This window comes from Synchiropus splendidus, chromosome 1 (assembly GCF_027744825.2).
Source record: "Synchiropus splendidus isolate RoL2022-P1 chromosome 1, RoL_Sspl_1.0, whole genome shotgun sequence".
Taxonomy (NCBI): Eukaryota; Metazoa; Chordata; class Actinopteri; order Syngnathiformes; family Callionymidae; genus Synchiropus; species Synchiropus splendidus.
The window spans coordinates 68,735,919-68,759,536 of record NC_071334.1 but is presented as its reverse complement, the minus strand read 5'-3'; the positions used below and the strand labels follow the sequence as shown (position 1 = coordinate 68,759,536).

The window sequence follows — 23,618 nt, the reverse complement described above, 5'->3', positions numbered from 1 at the left end:
ATAAGGTTATTTAAAAACTTGAATATAGCCACCATTGTGATTGTGCTATTTTCAAACTGCAATCTAAATTTCCTTTGTTAATTCGCAGCTACTGTCACTCTCTGCGTCTTCTTCAACACGCTCAGAAATTGATGTACATTTCTGTCTGGTCTCTGAGCCTCTTCATCGCCAACGGTTCCACGGAGAGCGCCAACAAAAGACGAACACACATTAGTAATTTGCACACGTGTCCAGCCGGAAAGCTGCTAAAAAAGCGCCCATTCATGCGCGCGTGCAACAGCCTCCGCAGAGCGACGGAGACCTTTGATGTGTGCGACTTTTAGTTTGAATCACTTTAGAAGACGAGAAGAGAAGCAGCAGGAGGCTTTTATTCCGACAAGGAGCTCACACCTGAGATGAGAAGACTGAGCAGGCGGCTCCGCGACTCACGGCACATCGTCTTTAGAAAGCCGAGTCACCACAGCAGCACTTGGTCTGACAACATATAATATCAAGAGAGCAGTCAGGAAAGACAAAATACATGATCCTTATTTCATTCAGTTTAAGAAGACACATCACAGTTAATGGACATTTTACAGTAATCTTTTTTAAATCATAATTTTAAGAACAATAAATGAGCGATATTAATAGCTAACAAAGAAAAATGTTTTGAATACTATATTTTATCAACAAGAAAACATGACGTGACTTTGACATCCTCATGAAAGTATTTTTTGAAGTATCTCTGACCTCAGGTAACGCCAAGCACATTTTAAAAATTAGATGAAGACAAAATGCATTTAATGGTTGTGTTGTTTTTTTGGAGGGCGGAGGGGGGAAGAAAAAAAATGCAATTAAAATTACCAAAATATTTTTCTATAATAAACTTGAGACAATGACTAAATAAAATATACCTTATATTTTAGTTGGAAAATGCAAGTTTCAATTTAAAGTGATAAGGTCGTGTTTCAGAAAAATTATCATTAATAAATACAATCAGCAAAAACAAGAAATAAAAGGCAAGGAAATTGGATTTATCTTTTAAAAACATGAAATTTCAATGGACAAATTTTCAGAGCATAAAAAAGTAAAACCCAAAAATGTAATTGAGGGAAATACAGTTGATGTGTGGCTTGACGTCAGAGTTACCAAGTGCGGCTGGACTGGGACAGTCAGAGAGTTAAACAGGGGGTCCGGGACCCGGGACATGCTCAATCCTCTTTCTTCTGGTCCGGTTCTGCAGTGGCGTCTCGGCTAGCCGGAGCCAGAACCAAGTGGGTTCCCCCCAGTCGGTCCCAGTGGGAGAAGAAGGGAGCGAAGTTGGTGTTGGGCTTCTGGTGGTGGGCGTCGTGTTTGGGGGCACCCCCCCACAGGCCGAGGGGCACCAGGTTGTGCATGGACCACGGGAAGTCGTAGCCGCAGTGGTCCTCAGTGGAGACGTAGACATTGAAGAGCATGAAGCCCCAGGTGGTGAGGCAGTGGCACTGCAGCAGGATGGGGTCCACGGTGGCCCAGAAGCCCACACTGAACAGCTCCCAGCCCGACAGGTACTGGGTCACGAGGCTGAACGGCTGGTTGTACTGGTGGTGGACGGCGTGGAAGGTGCGGTACAACCACGGAACCCGGTGGTGGAGAAGGTGCCAGAGGTAGTACTGGAAGTCAAAGACCACCATGCAGCCCAGGATGCCCAGCAGGAAGCTGAGGAGAGTGGGGGCTTCTCGAGGCAGCGGGATGGGCGGCCTCCACAGCCACTGAGCCGCCGCAGCCGGGAAGATGTAGAGCAGGTGGTTGTGGACGGTGACCCCCAGCGTGGTCCAGATGTTGGGCCAGGACACGGTGCGATCTGGATGGAGCTTGTAGCGGCTGATGCAGGGCCAGGTGGGAGCCAGCAGGTCCAGGATGGTGTAGAAGCCCACCAGGAAGAAGTAGGAGCTCACTGAGAGAACCACGGGGAACAGAGGGCTTCTCAGAAGCTCGTGGTGGTTCTGCTGGAGGTAGTCCCAGAGCGGCTGCAGGGCAGAGCTCTGCGTCAGACCCCCGGTTCTGTTCAGGACGTCAGACATCCAGGACAGCACGTCGGTTCTGAGCAACCTGCCGGTATCCATCCCTCGTCCCTCGCCGCAGATGGCTGTGCAACAGGCGAGGATGGAGCGGGTGAGCGGCCAGACCCGGTCGGCTGCAGTCACCCCGCCAGCGGTGCCGAATCGGACCACCAGACGGTCTCGGGCTCTTATGTATGTTGAAGCCCCACCTCCACCCCCCGGCTCCCTCTGAGCATTTAAAGAAGGATCCTTGTGAATACTCTTTTTCATGGCAGCAGGACGGCAGCCAGGAGCCACAACGGCCCTCATTTTTGACCCACATCATCCCGCTGCCTTCCGTTCTCTGCTGACTCCGGAGCAGCAGAGCAGAAGCTTCAGGACCAGAGCTTCACAGGTCTGGAACATTTACCTCAACATCAACACTGAGTGTAGAGCCGCCGTCAATTACACACACACAGGTTTTGTTGCACTATCCTTGTGGGGTCCACTCATTGACATAACGCACGCACACACACACACACACACACACACACACACACACACACACACACTCCATGATGGGTAATTAATCATCTCTGCTGTCAAATGCACCAACAAGTCAATAGAACTTCCTGTTGACTTGATTTTTTTTATGCAGCCATTGAAAACTAAAGTGGAGCAGCGAACCATGGCAACCGAAAATACACTGCTGGTTTGTAGGTCTGTGCCGTGTTGAAGGGATTAACTTGAGCATCGTGTGGCTGTCAGTGACCTCACAAAGTCAGAAAACAGTGTTTGTTTGCTCATCCAGGAGAGACTCGTTGTAGAGACTCTCCTCCTCAAACTAGTGAGGGGAGGCCAGTGAGGTGCTCAACTAGGAGGATGCCCCGGTCAGACCCTGGGCTCTCTGGAGAGACGGTGTCTCTCTGTGGAACATCTCACTGAGGACCTGGAGGGTCTGTGCCTCTTTACCTTGCTGCTGCCCCCATGATCCCACTTGAGATGAGTGGATGATTGTTTTCACTATTTCATAGTCATCATTATTTTTGGCAACACCTGGTCCTCTGCTGATGACGTAACCGAAGAGGTGGGGCCAACACTACCTACCCCAGAGTGAGAGGCTATGTGGAGTAGATCTGGCTCACTCACACCAACCTCACGTGTGGCAGAACCCAGAAAGTAAAGAACAGAAGTGTTTATGTGCCGTTGTTGAGTCTGACGTCAGACGGACTGCATAACTCTTATATGTAACTTATATGTTTTACCCGTATTCTCTATTTTATTTTTACAATTTCAAATCATATTCGTATAAAAGTCGTTATACGCCGTACATGGCATCACCAACTTTTTTTTATTTTAAAACATGCTGCACATGGTAAATGTAATGCAACAGCTTTTACATATGTTATCTTTGTTATCATTTTCCAGTACATTGTCTGTCTTGCTGCGGTAATAAAATATTGAAATGCACTGCGATTGTGTTTATAAGGTCTCTTTTCAATTTACATAGAGAGGTTCCACCAGAGAGGGGTTCTTAAAACACAGTTTAGTAATGCAGTCTCTGGTGCGGTGTGGTGATGTGGAGTGAAATAAATACAGTGGCGCTCGTTGTTTACCGAGTTCCACAGAGTAAAAGCGTCTGCTTTAACTCACCACTGGGGGGCGCTCGGTCACCAGACACTCTCTTGGCAGCCATCTTTGTTTACATCCCGCAGTCAAGTGAGTTTCAGTCTGTCTACTGTAAAATCCCCTCGACGAGTCAGTGGAAGACGGAAAGTTGATGTGAGTCAACGCGTTCTGTTTGTCACTCGCTATTATCGGAGTGGAAAAGTTCAACTGAAACTGTAAGCCGTGTCGTCTTGAAGTGGGACTTCATCTGTCGTTTTTTAAACGGATGACGTCTCAAAACTAAATAAACTACATATTTAGAAAGATATTTCAAAACACTTGATTTTGAAGTCTTGTTTTAACAGGTGATCCAAGTGTTAATGTATTTTAAGAATGTCCGTCGATTATTAAAATAATTTATTATATACAGACTGTATATATAGTGTATAATATTTATTTTACTTAACAAAGGGTTCTCAGTTAATTATGTGATTTTATGCATCAATCAGGCTTCATTTAATCACTTCTGAAATATGTGAATTAATTAAATAAATCCCTGTTTCGAATCTGCAGAGTTTATTTATTTTTTATATATCTTTCTTATATTTTTATTTTATATTTTATTATATTTTTTATATTTTATATTTTATTTATATTTTAAACACAATTTGGCGCATTTTTCTTTCCCCTAAATACTACACAGGACATCCAGCTGATTTTCTGATTGATTTTTAATTAGTCATTTATTTATTGCGCTCTAAAAAGCATCGCATGCTTGCAAAATCATTTTAATTTGTATTAATAATTGCCCTTTTATTGACCACATTTGTCTCAATAAATAGTTACATTATAGTGCATTACAGTACATTATTGTGTATATATTTCTTAATTTCTGTAAAAAAGTACTTAAAGATTATGAATGATTGTTTCTGTCAGAAAAATGTGACATCTGTCCCGCAGTAATACTTAATGGATAAACACTGAATGTTGTGCCAATGAACCAAAATTGTGATTCAGAGAATCAAACTAAAAAAGGAAGAAGTGTATCGTGAGAGTTGCAGGGCTCACGGCTCATTAGTCTTCATGGTAACAAACGGAAACTTGTGTGTGTGTGTGTGTGGGCGTGTGGCGCTGAGGAAACACGTCCACCCGGGCAGCAGGGTTTCAGGGACAAGACCTGACTACACCAAGACGACACCTGCGGCCGCCCAAAATAAAATGGTCGTGAATCACACACTGAAACTGAAATTAACAAGTCTGGACTGGTGGAGACAAGTCGGCGGAAGTCTTCACGTAAAGATGGGTGCCATGAGCAGGTCATTGTATGGGCCTGAGTTCTAACACAAACATAGCAAACAAACAGGCGGCGTGTTTTGCTGAAATGTTTGTGGCTTCTGTGAATGTGTTTCACTGGTCATGCTTAAATGGAGTCGACCCATCTGTCCCGTCTGCCAGGAAATGAGAATATTCCTCGTGTATATAGGTGTCTAGCTGCAATGTGTGTGTAAAATCTGTTGAGACTGCGAGTTTCTGCTCTGTATTGTTAAGCTAATAGATATTTCTAACTCTTGTTTCCAGCGAAATTCAGTAGTAAGAAACTCGGTTCGAACATCTTAGACAGAAGACCTGCCAAAAACTGACCTTCATAAAACTACATTTACGGAAGCATGAAGTCTCAGGCAAAACTGTCCGCCTGAAAGAGAACATAAATAAATAAATAAAAATGAGACCAGATCATATTTAACTAAATTATGGAGTCATGTGGCTGCCATATAAAAACTAAAAGGATAACAAAAAGAAAAGTCTACAATCACTATATGGAAGAATGGGCCGACATAAAAAATGTCCAGAACCACAAGGCTGCCATTGAATAAAAGTGAGAATTAAATAAACTAACACGTCAGAGTGAAATTTATTGAGGCGTGGAGATGCCGCGAAAAAAATATACTTCTGAATCCTAATGATTCAGAAACAGTACCAGGTGGAAAGGGAAACGTTTCGGCAGGTGGTCCTAATGTTTTGTCAGGTGGGGACAGGTATCCTCATCATCTGAAGGTGGCAGAAGAGGATGTGAGCGTGGGGAGGCCCCCTGGGGCTCCAGGGTTACGCAGGTACACCTTTGTTTTTCACATGATGCGACCTGGAAAGGAAGACGTTTCCATGGAGGAGCTCACCAGAGGAATTAATCATCCACTCCCCGTTGGAGCGCCAGCCACTTAGCTGCTGCACACTTCCTAATAAACAAGCCGCCGTGCCACGTCCCTCCTCACATTCAGACTGGACCGTAAGCAGGTAAGACGCGGCCGAGCCGACCCTCCCGCCGCCGTCACTGTGTGTGAATGGTTTTGCTTCTTCAGGATCGCCAGGATGCCGAGTCAGCTGGAGGGCGCCATGGACGCTCTGATCACGGTCTTCTACAACTACTCTGGGAACGACGGCGACAAGTACAAGCTGAACAAGGGCGAGTTGAAGCAGCTGCTGAACAGCGAGCTCACCGACTTCCTCACGGTAAATCCCGTTGTTACAAGGTCACATGACCGGGAGAGTCGCGGTTTGTTGTAACGCTTAAATTATCATAAAAAATTGCACTTGTGTGTTCAATACCTTACTAAGTCATTCAGTGTACAATATACAACAAGTCTACAATTTTTAAAATGTCTCACTTGTCTCACTGCATTATTCATTTATTTATTTTGTATTTATTTTCTTTAAATAATGTTAGCTTTGTATTGATTATTTTTTTCCATTTTATTAACTTTCTTTTTTACATTAATCAGCGGTGTAAATACAAAATTAATTAATTAAAGTGCAGCATATATCAGTAACCATGGAAAACAACCAGTGCACCCCAGGCATAGCCAGGTCTCGCATGGCGTCATGACTGGCAAACCTGGGGTTGGGTTGAGAGGGGCCACTGAGCCAGAAGATGAAATAGAGTCTTAATATCATCAATTTGGGAAAATGAATAATGAATTCTATTTAAGTGCGGAATATTCTTGTAAAATCACAAACAAAAATAACATTTTGAGGGGCAAGAAATACTATAGAAAAATGTGGTTGAATGCAGGATTAAAAGTAAATATTTATGGCTGTAGTGAATGAACACAGATGGCAAGGAAAAGAAATCAGAGAAAATAAAAATGAATGTCCGAAAATGATGAGGAAAAAGTTGATGGTCTACATGAGACGTGGTTATATAGTTGAAAGCAATCTTGTGTATTTCTTACGCTCTAGTTTTCCTCTGACCTCATGTGGGCCACATAGGTGCAGGACACGGGCCGTGTGTGGCCCCCGGGCCATACCGAGGCTAGCTTATCTGACGTCGCATATGACTGTGCTTTTATCCTTGTTGTTGTCGGTGGGTCATGCTACTGTGGTCATGTGCAGTAATACACCAGCTGTACGCTGTACAGGCCTACGTTTAAGTCGAGATAGATTCAGTATCATGATACATGGTAGTGAAGTTGAGCTTCAGTGATAGTGTCCTAATTTTCAGAGGCCATTAGATGGCGCTCTTGGTTTATAAATGATGTGAAGTTTCATTTAGGTAGTTGCTCAACATTTTACAGCTGATCATGGCCTCTGAAAATCAGGACAGTGTTTCATGAAACCTCATTTACCCATCACTAATTATTAGCATAGTACTGTGTGGTTGCAGTGTAGTGATATATATATATATATAGTGCAGTATACTGTAGTGAAATGCATTTATCTGTACTATACGTCAGTAAGGTATACTGCACTTGTACATTGTAAACGGGGGTTGGTAGTACTTTCCTGCTGACTACACTGTTGCTCAGTTGTGTGTAGCATTGAGTTGCTCAGTCGTATCAGCTCATTGTCTTGTATTCAGTAGTATTTTAGGCATGTTGAATAACAAGTCACCCATCAGGGGATTGAACCGGTGACCTCTCAGACTGTCCGCTCTGCTGTCCTAACTCTGTTGCCTGTGTCGTGAAGTTGTGTGTGGCGTTGGTCCGAGCAGGTTTATGGAGCAGGGTTGCTGGTTTGAAAACCAGGTGTGGTCTCCACGTCGTCCCTCAGACTCACCAGCCGTCCACACTGTGATACTCAAATGATGCGGGGAGAACTGTGAAGTTATCGCTCTCGATATCTGATGATTAATATCTCATCTCTGCTTCTCTGCTGTGGACAGAAGCCTCAGGTGCTCACACATCATCATCATCATCTCCAAATATAGACACCTCAGTGATGTCACCACGTCGCTGCGGGGGACAGGCTCCTCTGAGAGTAGATGTCCTCCTGTTGGTCTGGGTGCAGTGCTTCTATTTACCCATTCGTTAAGCTTTTTCTTGGCACTCTGGTTTCCTCCCCCGGAGGTTAGTCAGTGACTGTTAACTTGACAGACTGGGGTCCCCTGTCTCAGGTCCCAGTCTACCAGACTACCAATGATTGACAGCCGATGTTCACGATCACATCTCTGTTGCTATGGAGAGCCAGGAGTTTGAGAGCAAAGTCGTGTCGACGTTTCTGGTACGACTCGGCTTGTTGATCTTGTGTGTGGTCACCTTGAGATCCATCTTCAGCAGGTCTCCCCGGAACACAAGTGTAACATCAGTCGGTTATGGTCTCAACTGATGACGTCGTATAAGTCTAAAACATCACCATTCGTCGTACCACAGGAGACGGTTTCATGATGTCGTCACATGTCATTTAGCTGAGCCAAAAGACAAGTGTGTCAGCCGTCATGGTGGTCATAGTTGCACTACACTGTGAAGTAGCTGGTTTGCAGACGCACCATTACGTTTTTTGTTAATCTGTTGTCACGAGTTGCAACATAGCATGTTGTTATCCCATTGGTGTTGTTACTCAATACACTGTTGTTACATAATGAGTTGCTATAACACAATACTGCTACACAGCATGTAATTACTAAGTGCTGTTATGACACAAGTGGCTATCGTGTGGTTAGACAAACATGTTGTGTGTGCAAAATGGCATGTTATTACATGATCGTTATCAGACAAAGACTGCCACTACACATATTGCTCTTCAGAATTTTCAGGATGTGTGTGACAGGCGGCTTAGCTTTAGCATGATGTGTTGTTATTACATGAACGACTTGGTTCTTCTTCTGAAGTGGAGGGCAGTCATTTCAGAGAGTAGAGACGCTGAGTCATGGACCACCTTTTAATAAGAGACGCTCTTCTCTTCGTCCTGCAGTCTCAGAAGGACCCGATGCTGGTGGAGAAGATCATGAACGACTTGGACTCGAACAAGGACAATGAGGTGGATTTCAACGAGTTTGTGGTCCTGGTGGCCGCACTCACCGTCGCCTGCAACGACTTCTTCCAGGAGCAGAAGAAGAAAGCCAAGTAGCATTCAGCCCATGTTTACTTTGTGTCTCTCCCGCATTTATTGACGGTCAAGTTCTGGCCTGAACGAGGCCCACAACAAACCTCACGTCCATATTTCAAGCCAGTTCCTCCCTTGTGCTGTTGTAAATGTTCCAGAGTCAAAGAAATAAGTCGCTTTTCGCGTAGGCACTAGCGTTGTTATCATCCAACAACATCTCATCGTACTGCTGTTTTTGTGTTACTCCACTAGGTGTCGCCTCCCACTCTGAAAACTGAAGATGATTTTTATTTCATCCTTCTTTCTCTCAATATTTCCTTCATTTCTGGACAAATAAAAAGATCAATTACAGTGTGTGTCTCATGTGTATCTGCAGGTCTGTTGTGCACTTGATTCCGTAGCTTTAGATTCAAATTGCTGCTGATTCAGCAGGCTGTGATCTCCTCACTCTTGAGACACACCTTGGTCAGTCAATGTTTTTTCTCTCTCTGTTCACAACTTTATTGAAAGGCCAAAGAACTCTGGTATGTTGACACAAGTGTCTGGTGGGTGTGGTCACGTGGTCAGGGAGCTGACAGACGAGTGGCATACGGACACGACTGCAGACTTGGTCGAAGTAGCTTTTTTCTGGTTACTGTAAACGCTGTGGGCCTCAAAACCGGTATTGTGTTTGTCGCCGCTTTGTTTCTGAGGCGGACACTCGGCGGATCCAAGAAAACAAATATGAGAGTAGGTGAATAGAAGGACGGAATCCCATGGTTGAGGAAAGGATGGAGGGAGGATGATGGGAAGACAGGGGGTGAAGGGAAGAGTATATCGGGAAAAGAAGGGATGTGATTCGCAACAGGAATTGACTTGATCTCACAATTGAGTGATCTCACTGGAGGATGTGCAAGAGGGAAAAGTCCCGAGCACGGAAGGAAGGAAGGGTTCATCAAACAAGAAGTGAAGACAAAACGATGGGCAGAAGAGAAAGAAAAGAGGTCACAAAAATGGAGAATAATGGATGGATGGAGGGAAGATAAAAGAAAAGCAGAGTGGATGAGAGGAAGACCATGAAGTAAAGATGGTTTTGGAGGAAGAACTAATAAAAGGAGGGAGGAGAAGAAGGAAGAGAAATTCATTGAAAACATAAAAATGCCGTAAGGAAGAGTGGACGAATGAAAGGCAGTGAGGGAGTATGCTTGAGAGATTAGGGGAAGAAAGGAGTGCTGAAGGCTGAAGAAATGGTGTGAGGAGCAATTAAACTGTCCAGGAAGATGGGAGGAAGGAAAGATGGATGACAGGGGCAAGAGAGGAAAGGAAGGAGATGAAGGAGGAAATAGAAAAGGGATGAAGGAGAAACTGTGCAGAGGATTCTGAATCAGGGGGAAGGAAGAGGAGAGGAAAGATGGAAGATGGTTGATGAAGTTTTCATGAGTTAAATGTTAGCCTCATCCATTCGCTGACCTCTGACCCCTGACCTTGGCCTGACCCTAGCCTGAAGGACAGACTGGAAAGCAAGGCAACGTTGGAGATGAAATGATGAAGCTGCTGTCTCTCCAGGATTTAAGAGCGATCTTCATCTGTCACGTCCGACTCCTCGGACGTCAGCACAGTGGCGCCGCCATTAATCCCGGCAGAGCTCCCAGCTGAGGTGCTCATGCTCGCCCATCATTTTCCTCTCACCGCTTCACTAAGTGGGAAAACATTTGTGGAGGGTCGTCCTCTCGGGGACTCGCAACTGCCGCGGCGCAGGAGCAAACATGGAAAATACTTTGCTGTGGAGCGCTCACGCTCAGCGGACCTGTTCCTCAAAGGTCACGACTTGTTTTCTATAGTGGGATCTCAAATTCATTAGTCACCTCACAGGAGCTGAAACTGGTCTGGAAGGATGGAGAGAAGAAATGATGCAAAGGTCCAGGGACAAGGAGAGAAGTGGAGGGGTGTATGAAGAAGAGGGCAAAGATGTAATCGGAAAGAAGATATGTTGAGCAAAGGGGAGAGGAAATTTAATAAAGAGTGGAATACATGAATCAGAAATGAAGTCAAAGAAAAAAGACAAATGGAGTTTAAGAAGGAGAGAAGAGGAGTCATGTGACAGACACATCAGCTCTGCCAAACTCAAATAACTTCACGCTACTATTGTTTACTTGTAGAACATTTAAACTGGTTTGAACTTAATACACTTCGCCAAGATGGCAACCAGCACAAGAAAAGGATCTGCGTCCGATCCGTCATTGTGATGTTGTTCTAGATTCTTCCGTGAAAAACATGCTGAAAATCGACATGTTTGTCTCATCTGTGCTCATCAAAGCTGTGGCAGTGCACCACTGTTGTTTACAGCACTGTAGTATAATAAAGACGAATTTCAGCGTTTTTCCTCTCTTGCTTTATTATACCATGCCTGTCATGGTAGCAGTGTTCAGAGCGTGAGCATCAAAACGCCCGTTCACATGTTTATTTCGACTTGACTGCGGACACAGACATCACAGTTAGAAACTATTCTTCTTCAAAAAGTTCCGGAACAATCGCCAGGGATGATGAAATGTGGCGCTGGTCGTGTCTCTCAGCAGCTCCGAGCAGGTCTGCAGATCAGAGGACTGAGCTGCAGCAGTTGCAGATAGAACATGAGATATAACATGTTACACTTGTCCAAACCGGATGGACAGTAAACACATGACAGTGAATCGACTATTATTTCTGTCTGATCAGTGCTAGTAGATGTGAGCCACAGACGTTAACTGCTAGCGGAGCTAATTCATTTTGCTGGCTACATCTACACTATACTCTGATGGACACAATAAAATGACTAACGGACACTTACATGTCTATTATCATCTCAAAAATAAGTTCCCCACATTTGATAACACACCCAAGACCCGCGGTAAGCACAAAGAATGCCTTACCAGTCTGGTACATACACTGTTTATCACTACAATATACGTGTATTGACTAACATGGCAAGCATGTTTATTAGCATCGTGGATAATCGGTTTGGCCACCTATATGTTCCATAACTGTGGATGCCTGCTCAGATGAAAAGCCTTTTGTAGCTCTCAGTTATTGCCAGGCTGTAAATGCATCTCCTATATTGACACTTGTCTGGGATCTTGCTCTGTCATTCCATTCTCCTGCCATGATGTGAACAAAGATGGCTCTGCCGTAATCTATTTACATCCTAAATATTACGTATTGTTGCTTTAATGCTTGGACGTCATGGGAGGAACAGTCTGGACCCGAGCGGGTCGTTTAGCACCTCCTCGACCTGTGTCAGCACAGATGACTTGACAGGGTTGGAAAGGTACTGTGACGCACAGCGGTCCCAACAGCGCCTCTGCCCCCAGCGGTGTCACAGAGCTGATCCAAGCGGAGCTGAGCTTCTCCACAGTATTCTCGTGGCTCCAAAATACCAACTGGTCCGTTAATTATAAGTGACATTTGCAGCTGTGACATGGAGGGATATTAAAAGGTGTTTGGGCCCGGCAGATGGGGCTCCCATCGACCCGCCTCCTTGCAGGGGACCCTGGCCGTCATTGGCTGGGCGGCACGGGCGGAGGGAGGAGGCGCTGCTGCAATTACGCTAAAGGTTGCAGTCAATCAAGGCGCATCTTGGGCGGATATTTATACACCCTCCCCCCCCAGAGCACATCTGGACCAGATGCAGTTGTCCATCAGGCCACTCAGAGTTGAGCATCCAGGGAAGCTTGGCTTCCTGGTGAGGTGTTTCCCCTCAGGGGGGCGCAGGACAAGACAGACTTAGACGTAAACTATTATAGCTCAGACGCCCCTTCAGCTCATAGCTGCTTCAACTAACAACTAATCCAGAGAGAGGCTGCCACAGCGCCCCCACCGCGCCCCCTCTTCCAGAACACTCACTCACAGTCTGGGGCGCGTCCCTGCTCTCATCCATCAGCGCCTGTCTGTCAGCGATAAAAACACCTGCAGGCAATAAATCGGGCTGCAATTTCCCGGACAAATCGTTGCCGCCTCCACAAACAGAGAAGGTCACCCACCTGCCGTGACGATGACGCGCCATGTGACCGGGTGACATCACACCGGGCCTTTCTGCTAATCAGATCAGATATGTGATGCATCTCTTGCCGTTGCATTTCACGGCTCACTGTTACACCTCGCTGCAGCCCTCTGGAGTATCGTCAGTGCTGATTGGCTGAGAGAGGTTGCTTACCCGGTCCGCCATGTTCATCGGAGTGTGGTCAGTGCTGTTATTTTGTGAGTTTGCTTCAAGTGACGGTCGACTCGCGTGGCTTCTAACTGTCTATGTCACATGTGCGCCACCCTGTAACGGCCTTCGCTTCGACCTTGGTTAATCCACATCGAGGCACTGAGGCTTCCATTGATTGGCTCACCGCCCAGGTAGTCACCGCCCACTACCTATAACCCCCTGGTCTTCCACTGCTCAGCCTCTTTTTCCACTCAGCCTTTGACTTGTGATGATCATCGGATGCTATGTACATAGTAATGTTTCGCTCCTGCAAGTCATGGCAGCTTGTCGCGAGCACAGATCCAGACACGGAGTCCCGTCCTCCTGCATCGGCCTCACCATGCAAGGCGTCGGTCACAGACAACACACTGTTTGGCGCCAACACTGGAGGCAAAGATGACGACCACTTCCAGGCCCAAGGAGATGTTCGGCAGGAGGGAAGTCAGGGTGGAGAGACTTCAGACCCAGGGGTCTGAATCCGTCCATGTCGTCGTCCACCAGAGGAGCCCACAATCGGGACCCAAAAGCCAGGGCCCCTCTCATTTACAGTCTGCTGTAAATGTCTCTGTCTCAGTGTTTGTGTTGTCTGGCGTTTCTCTTGCGGCTCCCTCCCGCCCCAAGTGCGGTGAACGGACCGTTTCACGTGTTTTTATTAACAGGGACCCGGTGTTTAAAGGAAACACTCTGGCCCAAGCAGCGCGGGTCTTACGTCTTCACGTGACTGTTGACAGGAGTCGAGTCAGTTTGAATAACTGACAGCCCAACTTGGCTCCATCTCTGTCGGACTTGTGGAGAGTGGAGAGACCTGTGTGGTCCTCTTTCTCCGTGGATGGACAGAACGTTAAACACAGGTTGTACACTTCAGTTCTGTCTTCAACCTCCAATGTTCGACGAGGTGCACAGCACAGTGGCCCACGCGCATCAGGAGCGGGTGTGCACATAGAACAAGAGATAAAGTCTCTTCTCCTATGAGGGCAGTTTCATGAGTCCCGCCGGAGGAGTGTATTACAAGTGTATTTCCTCATCCTGAAGAGAAGAGATGAGGAAAGTTTAGACACATTCTGGATCTTCAACGGTTTGGATGGGACTGGATGATGTTGCTGATGTGCCATCTTCCCGCGTCACAGACCTTATGTGAGATTCGCAGTGGGGGGCGGTCACTTTCAAGTCAACCAACACCAATGTGCACTTTTAAAAATTATTTTTATTGTCATCAAATAAATGTTTCAAGTTTTGTGCTTTACGTTTGTGTGTGTTTTGGTATGTGTCACACGAACTTATTTGGTGTGTGTGTCCGCATTAATTTCTGAATGTTGTTGCACTGTATTCTACTATTGACGAGTCATTGGTCAGAACTATTTTCAGCATCTTTACTGCTCATTACAGTGTTGCTGATCCAATGATCCAATCGTTGTAGTTGTTTACTGTGTTCATAGGTTTTTGTGTTACCTTTCAAAGATGAGTTGTGTGAATGGATTTATAACATTATGACCAGCTGTTTGCCTTGTTGAGTTCAAAGACGCTATGATGTGGTTTTGACAAAGTGGCCGTGATCTTTTGTTCCTTGTGTGCAGTGGTCATCAGAAAGACGGTACTTACGGCCAGTCTGGACCCCGTACTTGACATCGGTGAGGTCTGACCCATCACTGGAGCAGCCATGGACACTGAGGGAGCCAGTGAGTGCTTCATCATGCAGGATTGTTTTATTACAAAAACCTTTGTACAAATGTAAATTCAGACATTACACGCACCAGTCTCTTCACCGTGTGACATCATCATGTTGCAGGAAATGACATCATCGACCCATAAAGTTGTTTAGCACCGACTCAAGTTTGGCCCAAAGACAAATAAATGCCGTTGAAAGTAAATAATACAAAATAAATACTGCTGATGCGGTGAGCTGGCTTCACTCTGACGGAGGCCTAGTTGTTGAAGCAGAAGTCTTCCACGTTGTTGAGCTTGAGCGTCTGCAGCTCCTGGCTGTTGAGGAGGCGGTAGCTGAAGGACACACGGTTGACGAAGCGGCCACTGGAGACCATCCGGACCACCGTGTTGTCGCAGCCCACCTTCATGTGCGCTGCAGGGGGACACAGCCATTAGCTTCAGGCGGGAGCCGCCGGGGTTCTGGACCTCTGCACTTACTGGGCCCGGTGAAGGAGACGCAGATGTCGGTGATGGGCAGCAGCTTGGACGAGTCGATGACGTTCCCTCCCAGGAGCTGCACGTAGTCTCCGGACTCGGCACACCCGGGCATGGACCTCTGTGGAGACCAGACCTGTCAGAACCTTGGAGGTGCAAGACTTCAGGTCTGTGTTGCTCGGTGCACAGCTGCTCTAGTGTGTCTGCCTGTGTAGTCTGAATTACTGTACTTGTGGGGACCAATTCTTGGAAACACACCAATTTGAGGGTTAAAACTTCAAAATAACAGTGTCACTATAGTTTGGCTGGCCGTGTGTTTTGGTTTTGCAGGTTAAGGGGGAGAGGCTGGGGAAAGGGTTATGGCAATGGGAGGTCCCCACAAGGACAGAGATACAAACCTGCGTGCATTTGGATGTGTGCTCCTGCTCTGTGTTTGCTGTGGCGTGGGACAGCAGAAGTGTGTAGCAACTGTGTGAGGAGTGTGCTGGTTTTAGGTGTCCAACTCTCCTTCAGTCCTTCTCGTCTGTCCTCATCTGATCGTCGTCTGTGTGAGTCCACACGCTTGTGTGTTTGTACCCACCTTTGGGAAGCCAGTGCGGTGTCCCAGGCTGAACTCGGAGATGTCCAGCTCCACCGGGTAGATGATGGAGAAGCTGCAGTTCCTGTGCTGCTGAGGAATCACCATCGTGTAGCTGCCCTCTGGCGACTGAGACAGGACATTGCAGGCTGCGGAACAAACCAAAGGTCGTGGATCCGTGTTCTCCTGGCAAGTACTGGAGTTGTCAGTAATATGACTGCGGCGTTGACTTTCTGTTAATGTTAGTACGGCTCTTGTTGACAGGATGACCTCTGTTTGTACTCCAATGAGGGCAATGATTTATACTACTTGTGTAAGTACTACTGTACTGTATGAAAGTCACTGATTTTCAACTTCAACTTGCACAAAAGTTAATGTCACTTACTCTTATACATCACACGCACACACACACGGAAACATGCTGCTACTCCATGCAGTAATATTATTTATCGTACTACTGCTTCCACTTCTACTACTTCTTTGTCTTCTGTTTCTTTTTTAGTACTATTGCACACTTGCAGTCCCTCTAGTAGTTCATTGATTCTCCTCCTACTGCTACTCCTAGTAAGTACTATTACTACAACTACCTTCCTCACCAGCAGCCACTACTTTGATTCTGATACTAAGTACTATTACTTCTTCTTTACTTCTTCGATTTCTACCACTGTAATTACTTCTTCCTCATCCACTGCCACTGTTTCTTTTACTTCATTGATTGATACTACTGTGATACTACTGCTTTTTTTCATGGTACTTCATCTGGTTCTCCTTTTCGTAAATGTAGTTTTCTAAATATTTCTTTTAAGATACAGATAAAAACAGGGTGTATTATTTTTAGTGCTACCTGCGGTCTCCTCCTCCTCGTACTTCTGGCTCTACTCTGAGTCTCTGATGACTGAGCTCCAATCCACAGAGAGATTCTGGTTCTTATATCTAAGGCTTCATCCTGGTCTTTCAAAAACGATCTAGATCCCATCACTCGTGATCAGATCTGGAGGTTCACATCTGTCCGGGACCTGACTCCCGACTCGTGCATCCACTTACGGAAGGGGTTGAGGATTTTCCTGACGGTCACTGTGAAGCTACTGCCGGCGTTGTGCACCCGGAAGAAGATCATGGCCACGTTCTGAGACGCCCTGACACTGGTCCTCTGGGAGTCGCAGTAGTCCACATAGCGCTCGTACATGGGCAGCGGGTGGTCCTGGGAGCTGGGGAACTTCTCCCCTTTCATCACCCAGCCGTCGAAAACCTGCAGCGAGGAGAAGAGAAAATTCGCTGAAACGGCGTGGCGAGACAGTGCAACAGTGAATGGAGACGAGGGCAGGACCAGAACTGAGGGAACTCTGGGTGGCTCTGGAGCCACAGAGGAGCTGCTGCTCAGTTTTTGATTCACTTCTTTTCGTTGGTGGGTTGTGCAACCTTCAGGTGTCTCTTCTGCAGCAGTCGACTGACTTCCTGTCCCAAACAACTCACAAGCTCTCCAGGCTTCCAACCATGAGACACCACAAACGGCTCCGCCCCACTGTCCTCAGCGCACACGCAGGTAAGCACTTTAGAGGCAAGACTTCTGTAAATCTGCCTCTCTGGTATTGATGCGTCTCATAAACTCTCATGAAAATAGAAACTGAATAATTCGTTAATTAATAGACAAAAAAGGTTATTAAAGCGTCACAAGTGGTGTTACAAGGAAACTTAAAAAAATGCATTTTTTTGTCAAAATACGTTTCAAAAAATGCTCTTTTGTGGTTTAAGTTGTTTCATTCCAGATGAAACAGAATCAGAAAGAGTAATCAACATAATGCGGTGGAGAGACGACATAACTAACCATTAGGAACAATAAATTGACGGCTATGAAAACAGGATAAAAAAGTAAGCCGGACCTTAAAGGGGAAAAAAAACACAGTTAAATTAAAAGAAATTAAAAGACTGAAAACAAACAAATATGCAGATGGTGAGAAAACAAATGTTAACAGTCAAAAACAAGACAAAGAAAAACTAAAGATGAAAACAACATATGTGATATATATATATATATATATATGTATATGAGAAGGATTTCTGAAGAGTTTATTTGAGGAATTAAAATGTCTGCTTCTTTTTATATCTAATAGTAAAGCTTTTTTTGTAAAGCACTTTTTAGAACCGTGCTCACAAAATGCTTTAAAAAAATCGTACATTTATACATTCACTTTCTTCCACCTCTGCACAAAAAGAAAAAGGTCTCAGGGCTCAGGAAGCACTCACTTAAACTAACCACGGACTACCTGCGGGAGGAGACCAGAGTGCCCACAGGAGGACCAGAGGAGCAGGAAGGGCTCTCCAACAAAATCTCGCCTGAACGTAGAGTGGACGTGGTGCATCCTGAACGATGACATCACAGCCCTCTTTGGACAGACTTTTTCATGTGCAGTCGGACGTCACGCTGGCAAACCTAAAGCCCTGGCAGGAAACGACCGTGGGAAGGCAGAAGGCGATTTACTGAGCTAAGCAGGTGTGAAGCTTGGAGATCTGGTCACCTGACGTAAGCTGGTTATTTTCAATTGCCTTATGCCAAAGAGGATTTTTCCCAGCAGCCAGTGGCGCTCATGCCTCAACAACACGATGGTGTTGATGATGGTGACCCACCGTGATGAAGTCTCCTCCGGCACAGTCCACGTCCACTTGATCCAAGTCCACGCTGATGACTTGGTTGGGCTCTGACATGAAGAAGGCGGCGCAGCTCAGCTGAGGGCGGTCGGCCGTGAAGGTGAAGTGACCCTCCACTGCCACCATGTCCAGACAACCTGAGTGACCCACCGCAGCATCACAATCAGAACAAGCCTCTCTGTTCATTCGAGGCTTTCAACAGTGCATTTCTTACTGCTCTAAGTGTACGGCACTGTCGACAACAAGTGATTAGAAATGAAAGCCTTGCTCAAGGGCAAGAAAAGCCAGACTATTAAAAAATTATCCCCCCTCTAAAACGTCCACATACATACATTTACAGATCAACGATCCTCTTGAAACTATACTTTTCTGTAGATAGTGTTTGCGTCTATCATATCACCTGAAAACAGAAAGAGATTATGACGAGAAGAGCGTTTTATCGACTATAAGTCGCCGTCTTTTATGCCGACTTAAACTCGGTTGTCATCAATATCCATTATAGCTTGCCAAGAAGAAGAACGTAATTTCGCACCAATACTGCATTTCAATGCAATGCGCTATTTTTAAACTCAATTTTTATAACAATCGAATATATCTGAAGCGAAAATACAAATTAATACATATAAGATCATTGAAAAGTTCCAGTTTAACGAATCGATTCGTCAGTGGTAAATCAGCCTAAAAATCTATTTAAATGTAATTTTAATTCTAATACTTGGTCATTATTCGGTTTTGCGAGGGTAAAACGGTGCGCCTCTTTGGCACGTCCATGCGTAAAACCTGCGCAACCGTCTACTCACGTAGAGGGCGGCGGAACATGAGTTCCTCCGGCGTTTCTCTCTTCAGTTCTGGGTTGAAAAGTGAAAACAACTCATCCTGCGCGATCTCGTTGTTCTGCAGAAACACGGGACGGTCAGTAAAAGTGCGCGAGGGAAGGGGCGAGAGGAGCGCCTCACCTCGATGTACCTGCCGTCTCCCGTCAGGACGCTCAGACTCAGCAGCAGGACGCAGAGCTGCTCCCGGAAAGTTCGCGCCATGATGCTCATCTCTGATGTGCGCGGGTTCCGTGACTGGAGCTGCTTTTATAGCCCAGTGATGACCACCTGACGCGGGCCCCCGCCGCGGACCCCCGCGCCCTCCCTCCCCCGTCCGCCGGTTGACGCGTCCATCCCAGCCAGTTGGAGTCGAGTTCGGATCACGGAGCCACTGATCTACATCCACTCATGACCGTGTGTCGGTGGGAAAGAACACAGGATCGATCAAGAAGGTTAATGGCTTCATTCCGCAGAATATTAAAGGGGCGATTGCGCGTCAAACATTTTGTGGCGTTGTTGTGTTTGTTTTTCTTTTTTTTTTTTTTAATGTAATCATGACTGTTTTAATTCATCAATTTTTCCACGACCCCCTCATACTTTACTGAAGATTTAGCTATTGCTATTGATCCATCAGTAATTATTATTATTATTATTATTATTATTATTATTCTTTGTGTGTGTGTGCACTTGTACTTCTATCTTTGTGAGGACCTGTATGAGTGTTTAATCGACAGGGTGAGGACATTTTTTCAAAGTCAGGACATTTTGGCCGGTCCTCACTCTGTCAAGCCTCAGTTTGAGGGTTAAAACTACAGAATAGCTGGGTTATTATCATTGGGTTTTAGTTTGGTTCAGAGTAAAGGTTAAGTTTAGTCATTTGTTTTAGATGGTTAGGTTTAGGGTGAGAGGCTGGGGATAGGGTTATGTTAATGTATGTCAATGATGGTCCTCACTGAGACAGGAAGACAAACGTGTGTGTGTATGTGGACCTTTTGCCGGTCCATCCAAGGTTAAGCGTCAGTTTGAGTGTTGAAACCTCAAATTAAGTTAGACACGCGTTTTGGATTGGATGGTTAGGTTTAGGCTGAGAGACTGGGGAAAGGGTTATGGCAGTGAGCGGTCCCCACGAGGCTAGAGATATAAATGTGTGTGTGTTTTTAAATAACCAGATATTCCATCAGATCAAGGAGCAGTATGTTCTTTGTGATTTTTAATCCCACCCTTTGAGATGCCTCCTTGAATCTGTTGATGTGAGGAACCACTGGCCATCCTCAATGAGACAAGCCAGTTGAGGTCACTTAGGGAGGAGACCCTGGTGCAGAACCAGAAGACGCTGGAGAGTCTCTTGGTTGACCTTCGTACACCTCTGTATTCTTGCAGAAGAGCTGGGGAAAGTTCCTGAGGAGAAATGAGTCAAGGCTTCTCTGAACCTGCTGCTGCCCCCACGTCCTGACCTTGGATAAGCTGTCAAAGATCAAGTGGATGGAATCTGGCCTGTAGATGGCGCTAACATTAGGAAAAAGGTGGTCTCTAGAGGAGAGCCTGCTGAAGCAGAATAACACGCCAACATTCTCCATTACCATCTTCACCGCCTTCATCATCAAAGTTCTTTTGGTGAATGTAGCTCAGACTGTGGAGAAGTTTGGAGTTAGGGAGGCCAGATGTTCTGTCGGCTAGAGACAGTGTTGTACCAGGAATGTTGGAGATGAAGAAGCGGAGAAACTCCAGTGATGTTCAACATGGATGATGACTTGCTGCTGCATGATGGGAGATGAAGAAGCTCGTGGGGTCCACATGCTGCTAGCAACATGGTCTGTCGTGCGACGGCAAGGAGGTTGCAGCACCTCTGATTTTGGATCTTCAGTTTGGACTTTGGAACTGCTATTGCTGACCACACCGGCAAAAGATCAGCAGGGGAGCACAAGGTTCTGGTCCTGACCCTGTATGCTGCTCACTTGTTTGTATGAGCTGCATCAGCGGAGGTGAAAGGCCGAGGTGGGAATAATTAAATCGCCTCCAGAGAGGCGTTTGACCTCAGGCTCTGTTGACCTCAAGTTGTACAGACCAGCTCAGCAAGTGTAATCTCTCGACCTCCAATGTGTTTCTTCTTTGTGAGTGTGAGTTTGTCCTTGGGTCGCCACGGCAACCCTGATGCTCGGAGGATGCTGAGCAGATCCTGGCGCAGCGCGCAGTGGCGAGGGCTGGAGGCGCTAAAGAGCCCAGCTAACAGACTTGACGGCTACAGAACTGTCGCTGGTTCTTCACGCCGGAACGTGGCACCTCTCCCACCCCCCACCTGGGAGCTGGGTCTGACGCTCCGGCAGGAACTCGGCGAGTTCATATCACCACAACTCTGTCTGAATGCCATTAACATCAAATTCAAGCTGCCAAGTGAAGGTCTCTGGTTCAAGTCTCCCTCTGGTGGACATCTTACATGGCTGTGTGTGACCCTGGCTAGCTGGAGAGAGTGGCTCTCCATTAGGAAGCTATTGAATGAGACATCAAGACTGATGACCTCTGGCCGTCACGCTGGCCTCCAGGGTCATAATTACCATCCACTTTTGCAAATGAGATTCCAGAAATATGTTTCCATAAAGCAGAGCCAGAGGCACTGGACATTATTCCCAGCCGTGTTTACATCATAAATTACACTATACATAAACTCATTTGCATGTATTAGAGAGCGGAGGACAGGAGGTCACGTAAATGGTCCGGAGCTGCTGCGGCATCAAACAAGGATCGACGTCATGTGACCTCATCGTTCCTCCATCATGGTCCAGCTGCCGCCATGGGAAGGTGCTCGGCCCTCTGAGAGACACTCTCGTTCAGGATGAAAATCTCTATGGAGCATCTCAATGGACGCGTGCGTTTCCTGGCACAGGAGAGTGAGATGCAGACCCTTCTATAAAGTTTAAGTTTAATTGTTTTAATTTCAATTAATGGAACAGTTTGCTCTCCAGACAACAGGGAACCTTTGTCAGTGCAGGAGTTCCTGCTCCACTGATCCCACTGATGCAGCAGACACGTGGCAGCTAGGATGAGAACAACAACAACAAACATGGAGGAATCCTCCCTGAACCAAAGCAAAAAAAAGCATCTGTTTGCTTTGGTTCAGGGAGGTTTTTCACTACACAATGTCCAGAGTTTCCACCACTCTGAATGGACTTGAAAGTCTTCTAACATTGAAATTCTTTTTCAAGACATTAAAAGAGCTTTACTTTCAATAAGGTGATATAAAAACTTGAATGTAGCCACCATGGTGATTTATTGTGCTGTTGTCAAACTGATGCTAAATAAACAATATTTTGTTGTTTAAATGTATGGATGGATCCATCATTTGATTCAGTAATATACCAAATTCATTCAAATTGAACAATGTGGCTTCTTGTGGCAAATATTCTTATAACATTAACTGCGATTAATTGAGATTAATTCATCACAAATCATTTTTTAATCCAGTCCCACCCCTTGTTTAACGATGTGGCTCCTGTTGTAATGGTGTTCGACAGCCTGCGTGTGGCGGGACAAGCTAGCGTCTTAGCATGTGTCTTTTGACAGTTGTACTTGACCATGATGTGGACCTATCGTGGGCGCTGATCTCAGCTCAGCTCCTTTGTTGTTTGAAACTACATAGGCCTGAAGAGTGCAGGTACTGGTCTGGGTATGCAGACTAACAGACCTGTTTGTGTTTCTATCCTTGTATTTCGATCATTGCACAACCCTTTCCTCAGTCTCTCACCCTAAACCTAGACCCATAGTGACCCAGTTATTTTGGAGATTTCACCCTCAAATTGAGGCTTAAGAGGTCCACAAGACTTCCTTGTGGTGCGTTAGCATAAACGCACACAATGGTTTTGATGCCAGTGAGAGGAAACCGGAGCCTCATGAACCGTCCCTAAAGAGTAACCAAAGCATTCCCAGGCCGGAGTGTTTTGGCCCTCTTGTCCTTAGCGGTTTACCTCTCCCCCTAACATCTCCGTACTGTTTCCGTATTCATGGAGCTTCTGTGCACATTTCATTTCCTCACGTGTCAGAGGACGGGCCGATCTGGATCTGAGCTTCACGATGACTAATGAGCATGCTGCGTCTGCGAGGGTGCGACGCCGTGACCGCAGCGCGTGAGCGTCTCCTATCTGCTGCCTCTGACACTGATAAACTGCAGACATGTTGATGAAACTCTTCTGCAGCTCCCAGCAGAGGGGACAGCCTCTTATTGTGTTGCCTCTTGGATTCATAAGACAGAATCAGGAGAGGAGACTCCGATCACTATCGATGCACTACCCTTAATAAAACCAGACTCCTGACGTTCAACT

General features: G+C 46.0%; 3 protein-coding genes across 3 annotated transcripts; 1 reads left to right on the top strand and 2 right to left on the bottom strand.

Moving 5' to 3' along the window:
- Positions 1–945: 945 nt before the first annotated feature.
- On the bottom strand, positions 946–2,084 carry ch25hl2 (cholesterol 25-hydroxylase like 2). The gene has a single exon (XM_053852333.1). It carries the CDS (start codon positions 2,082–2,084, stop codon positions 1,191–1,193), a length of 894 nt encoding a protein of 297 aa, XP_053708308.1. The 3' UTR covers positions 946–1,190.
- A 1,612-nt stretch (positions 2,085–3,696) lies between these two features.
- On the top strand, positions 3,697–9,246 carry s100z (S100 calcium binding protein Z). Its single transcript, XM_053876315.1, has 4 exons — positions 3,697–3,782; positions 5,757–5,900; positions 5,966–6,116; positions 8,793–9,246. Coding segments are annotated over exons 1-4 (453 nt in total). The 5' UTR covers positions 3,697–3,780; the 3' UTR covers positions 8,949–9,246.
- Positions 9,247–14,827: 5,581 nt separating this feature from the next.
- Positions 14,828–19,536, bottom strand: crhbp (corticotropin releasing hormone binding protein). The gene is made up of 7 exons (XM_053885405.1): positions 19,447–19,536; positions 19,291–19,384; positions 18,470–18,627; positions 16,889–17,093; positions 15,848–15,993; positions 15,271–15,388; positions 14,828–15,205 (listed from the first exon to the last, which is right to left on the bottom strand). Exons 1-7 carry the CDS (start codon positions 19,534–19,536, stop codon positions 15,051–15,053), a joined length of 966 nt encoding a protein of 321 aa, XP_053741380.1. The 3' UTR covers positions 14,828–15,050.
- Positions 19,537–23,618: the final 4,082 nt, after the last annotated feature.

What these genes read in the sequence shown, in the direction of transcription:
- ch25hl2 (XM_053852333.1), bottom strand. Translation starts at nt 2,084, where the DNA reads ATGGATACCGGCAGGTTGCTCAGAACCGACGTGCTGTCCTGGATGTCT.
- s100z (XM_053876315.1), top strand. An exon ending in TCAGACTGGACCGTAAGCAG is followed by an intron (nt 5,901 to 5,965) that starts GTAAGACGCGGC and finishes TTGCTTCTTCAG; the next exon opens with GATCGCCAGGATGCCGAGTC. An exon ending in AGCTCACCGACTTCCTCACG is followed by an intron (nt 6,117 to 8,792) that starts GTAAATCCCGTT and finishes TTCGTCCTGCAG; the next exon opens with TCTCAGAAGGACCCGATGCT.
- crhbp (XM_053885405.1), bottom strand. Translation starts at nt 19,536, where the DNA reads ATGAGCATCATGGCGCGAACTTTCCGGGAGCAGCTCTGCGTCCTGCTG. An exon ending in GAGACGGCAGGTACATCGAG is followed by an intron (nt 19,385 to 19,446) that starts GTGAGGCGCTCC and finishes GTGTTTCTGCAG; the next exon opens with AACAACGAGATCGCGCAGGA. An exon ending in ACCGCACTGGCTTCCCAAAG is followed by an intron (nt 15,389 to 15,847) that starts GTGGGTACAAAC and finishes TGGTCTCCACAG; the next exon opens with AGGTCCATGCCCGGGTGTGC.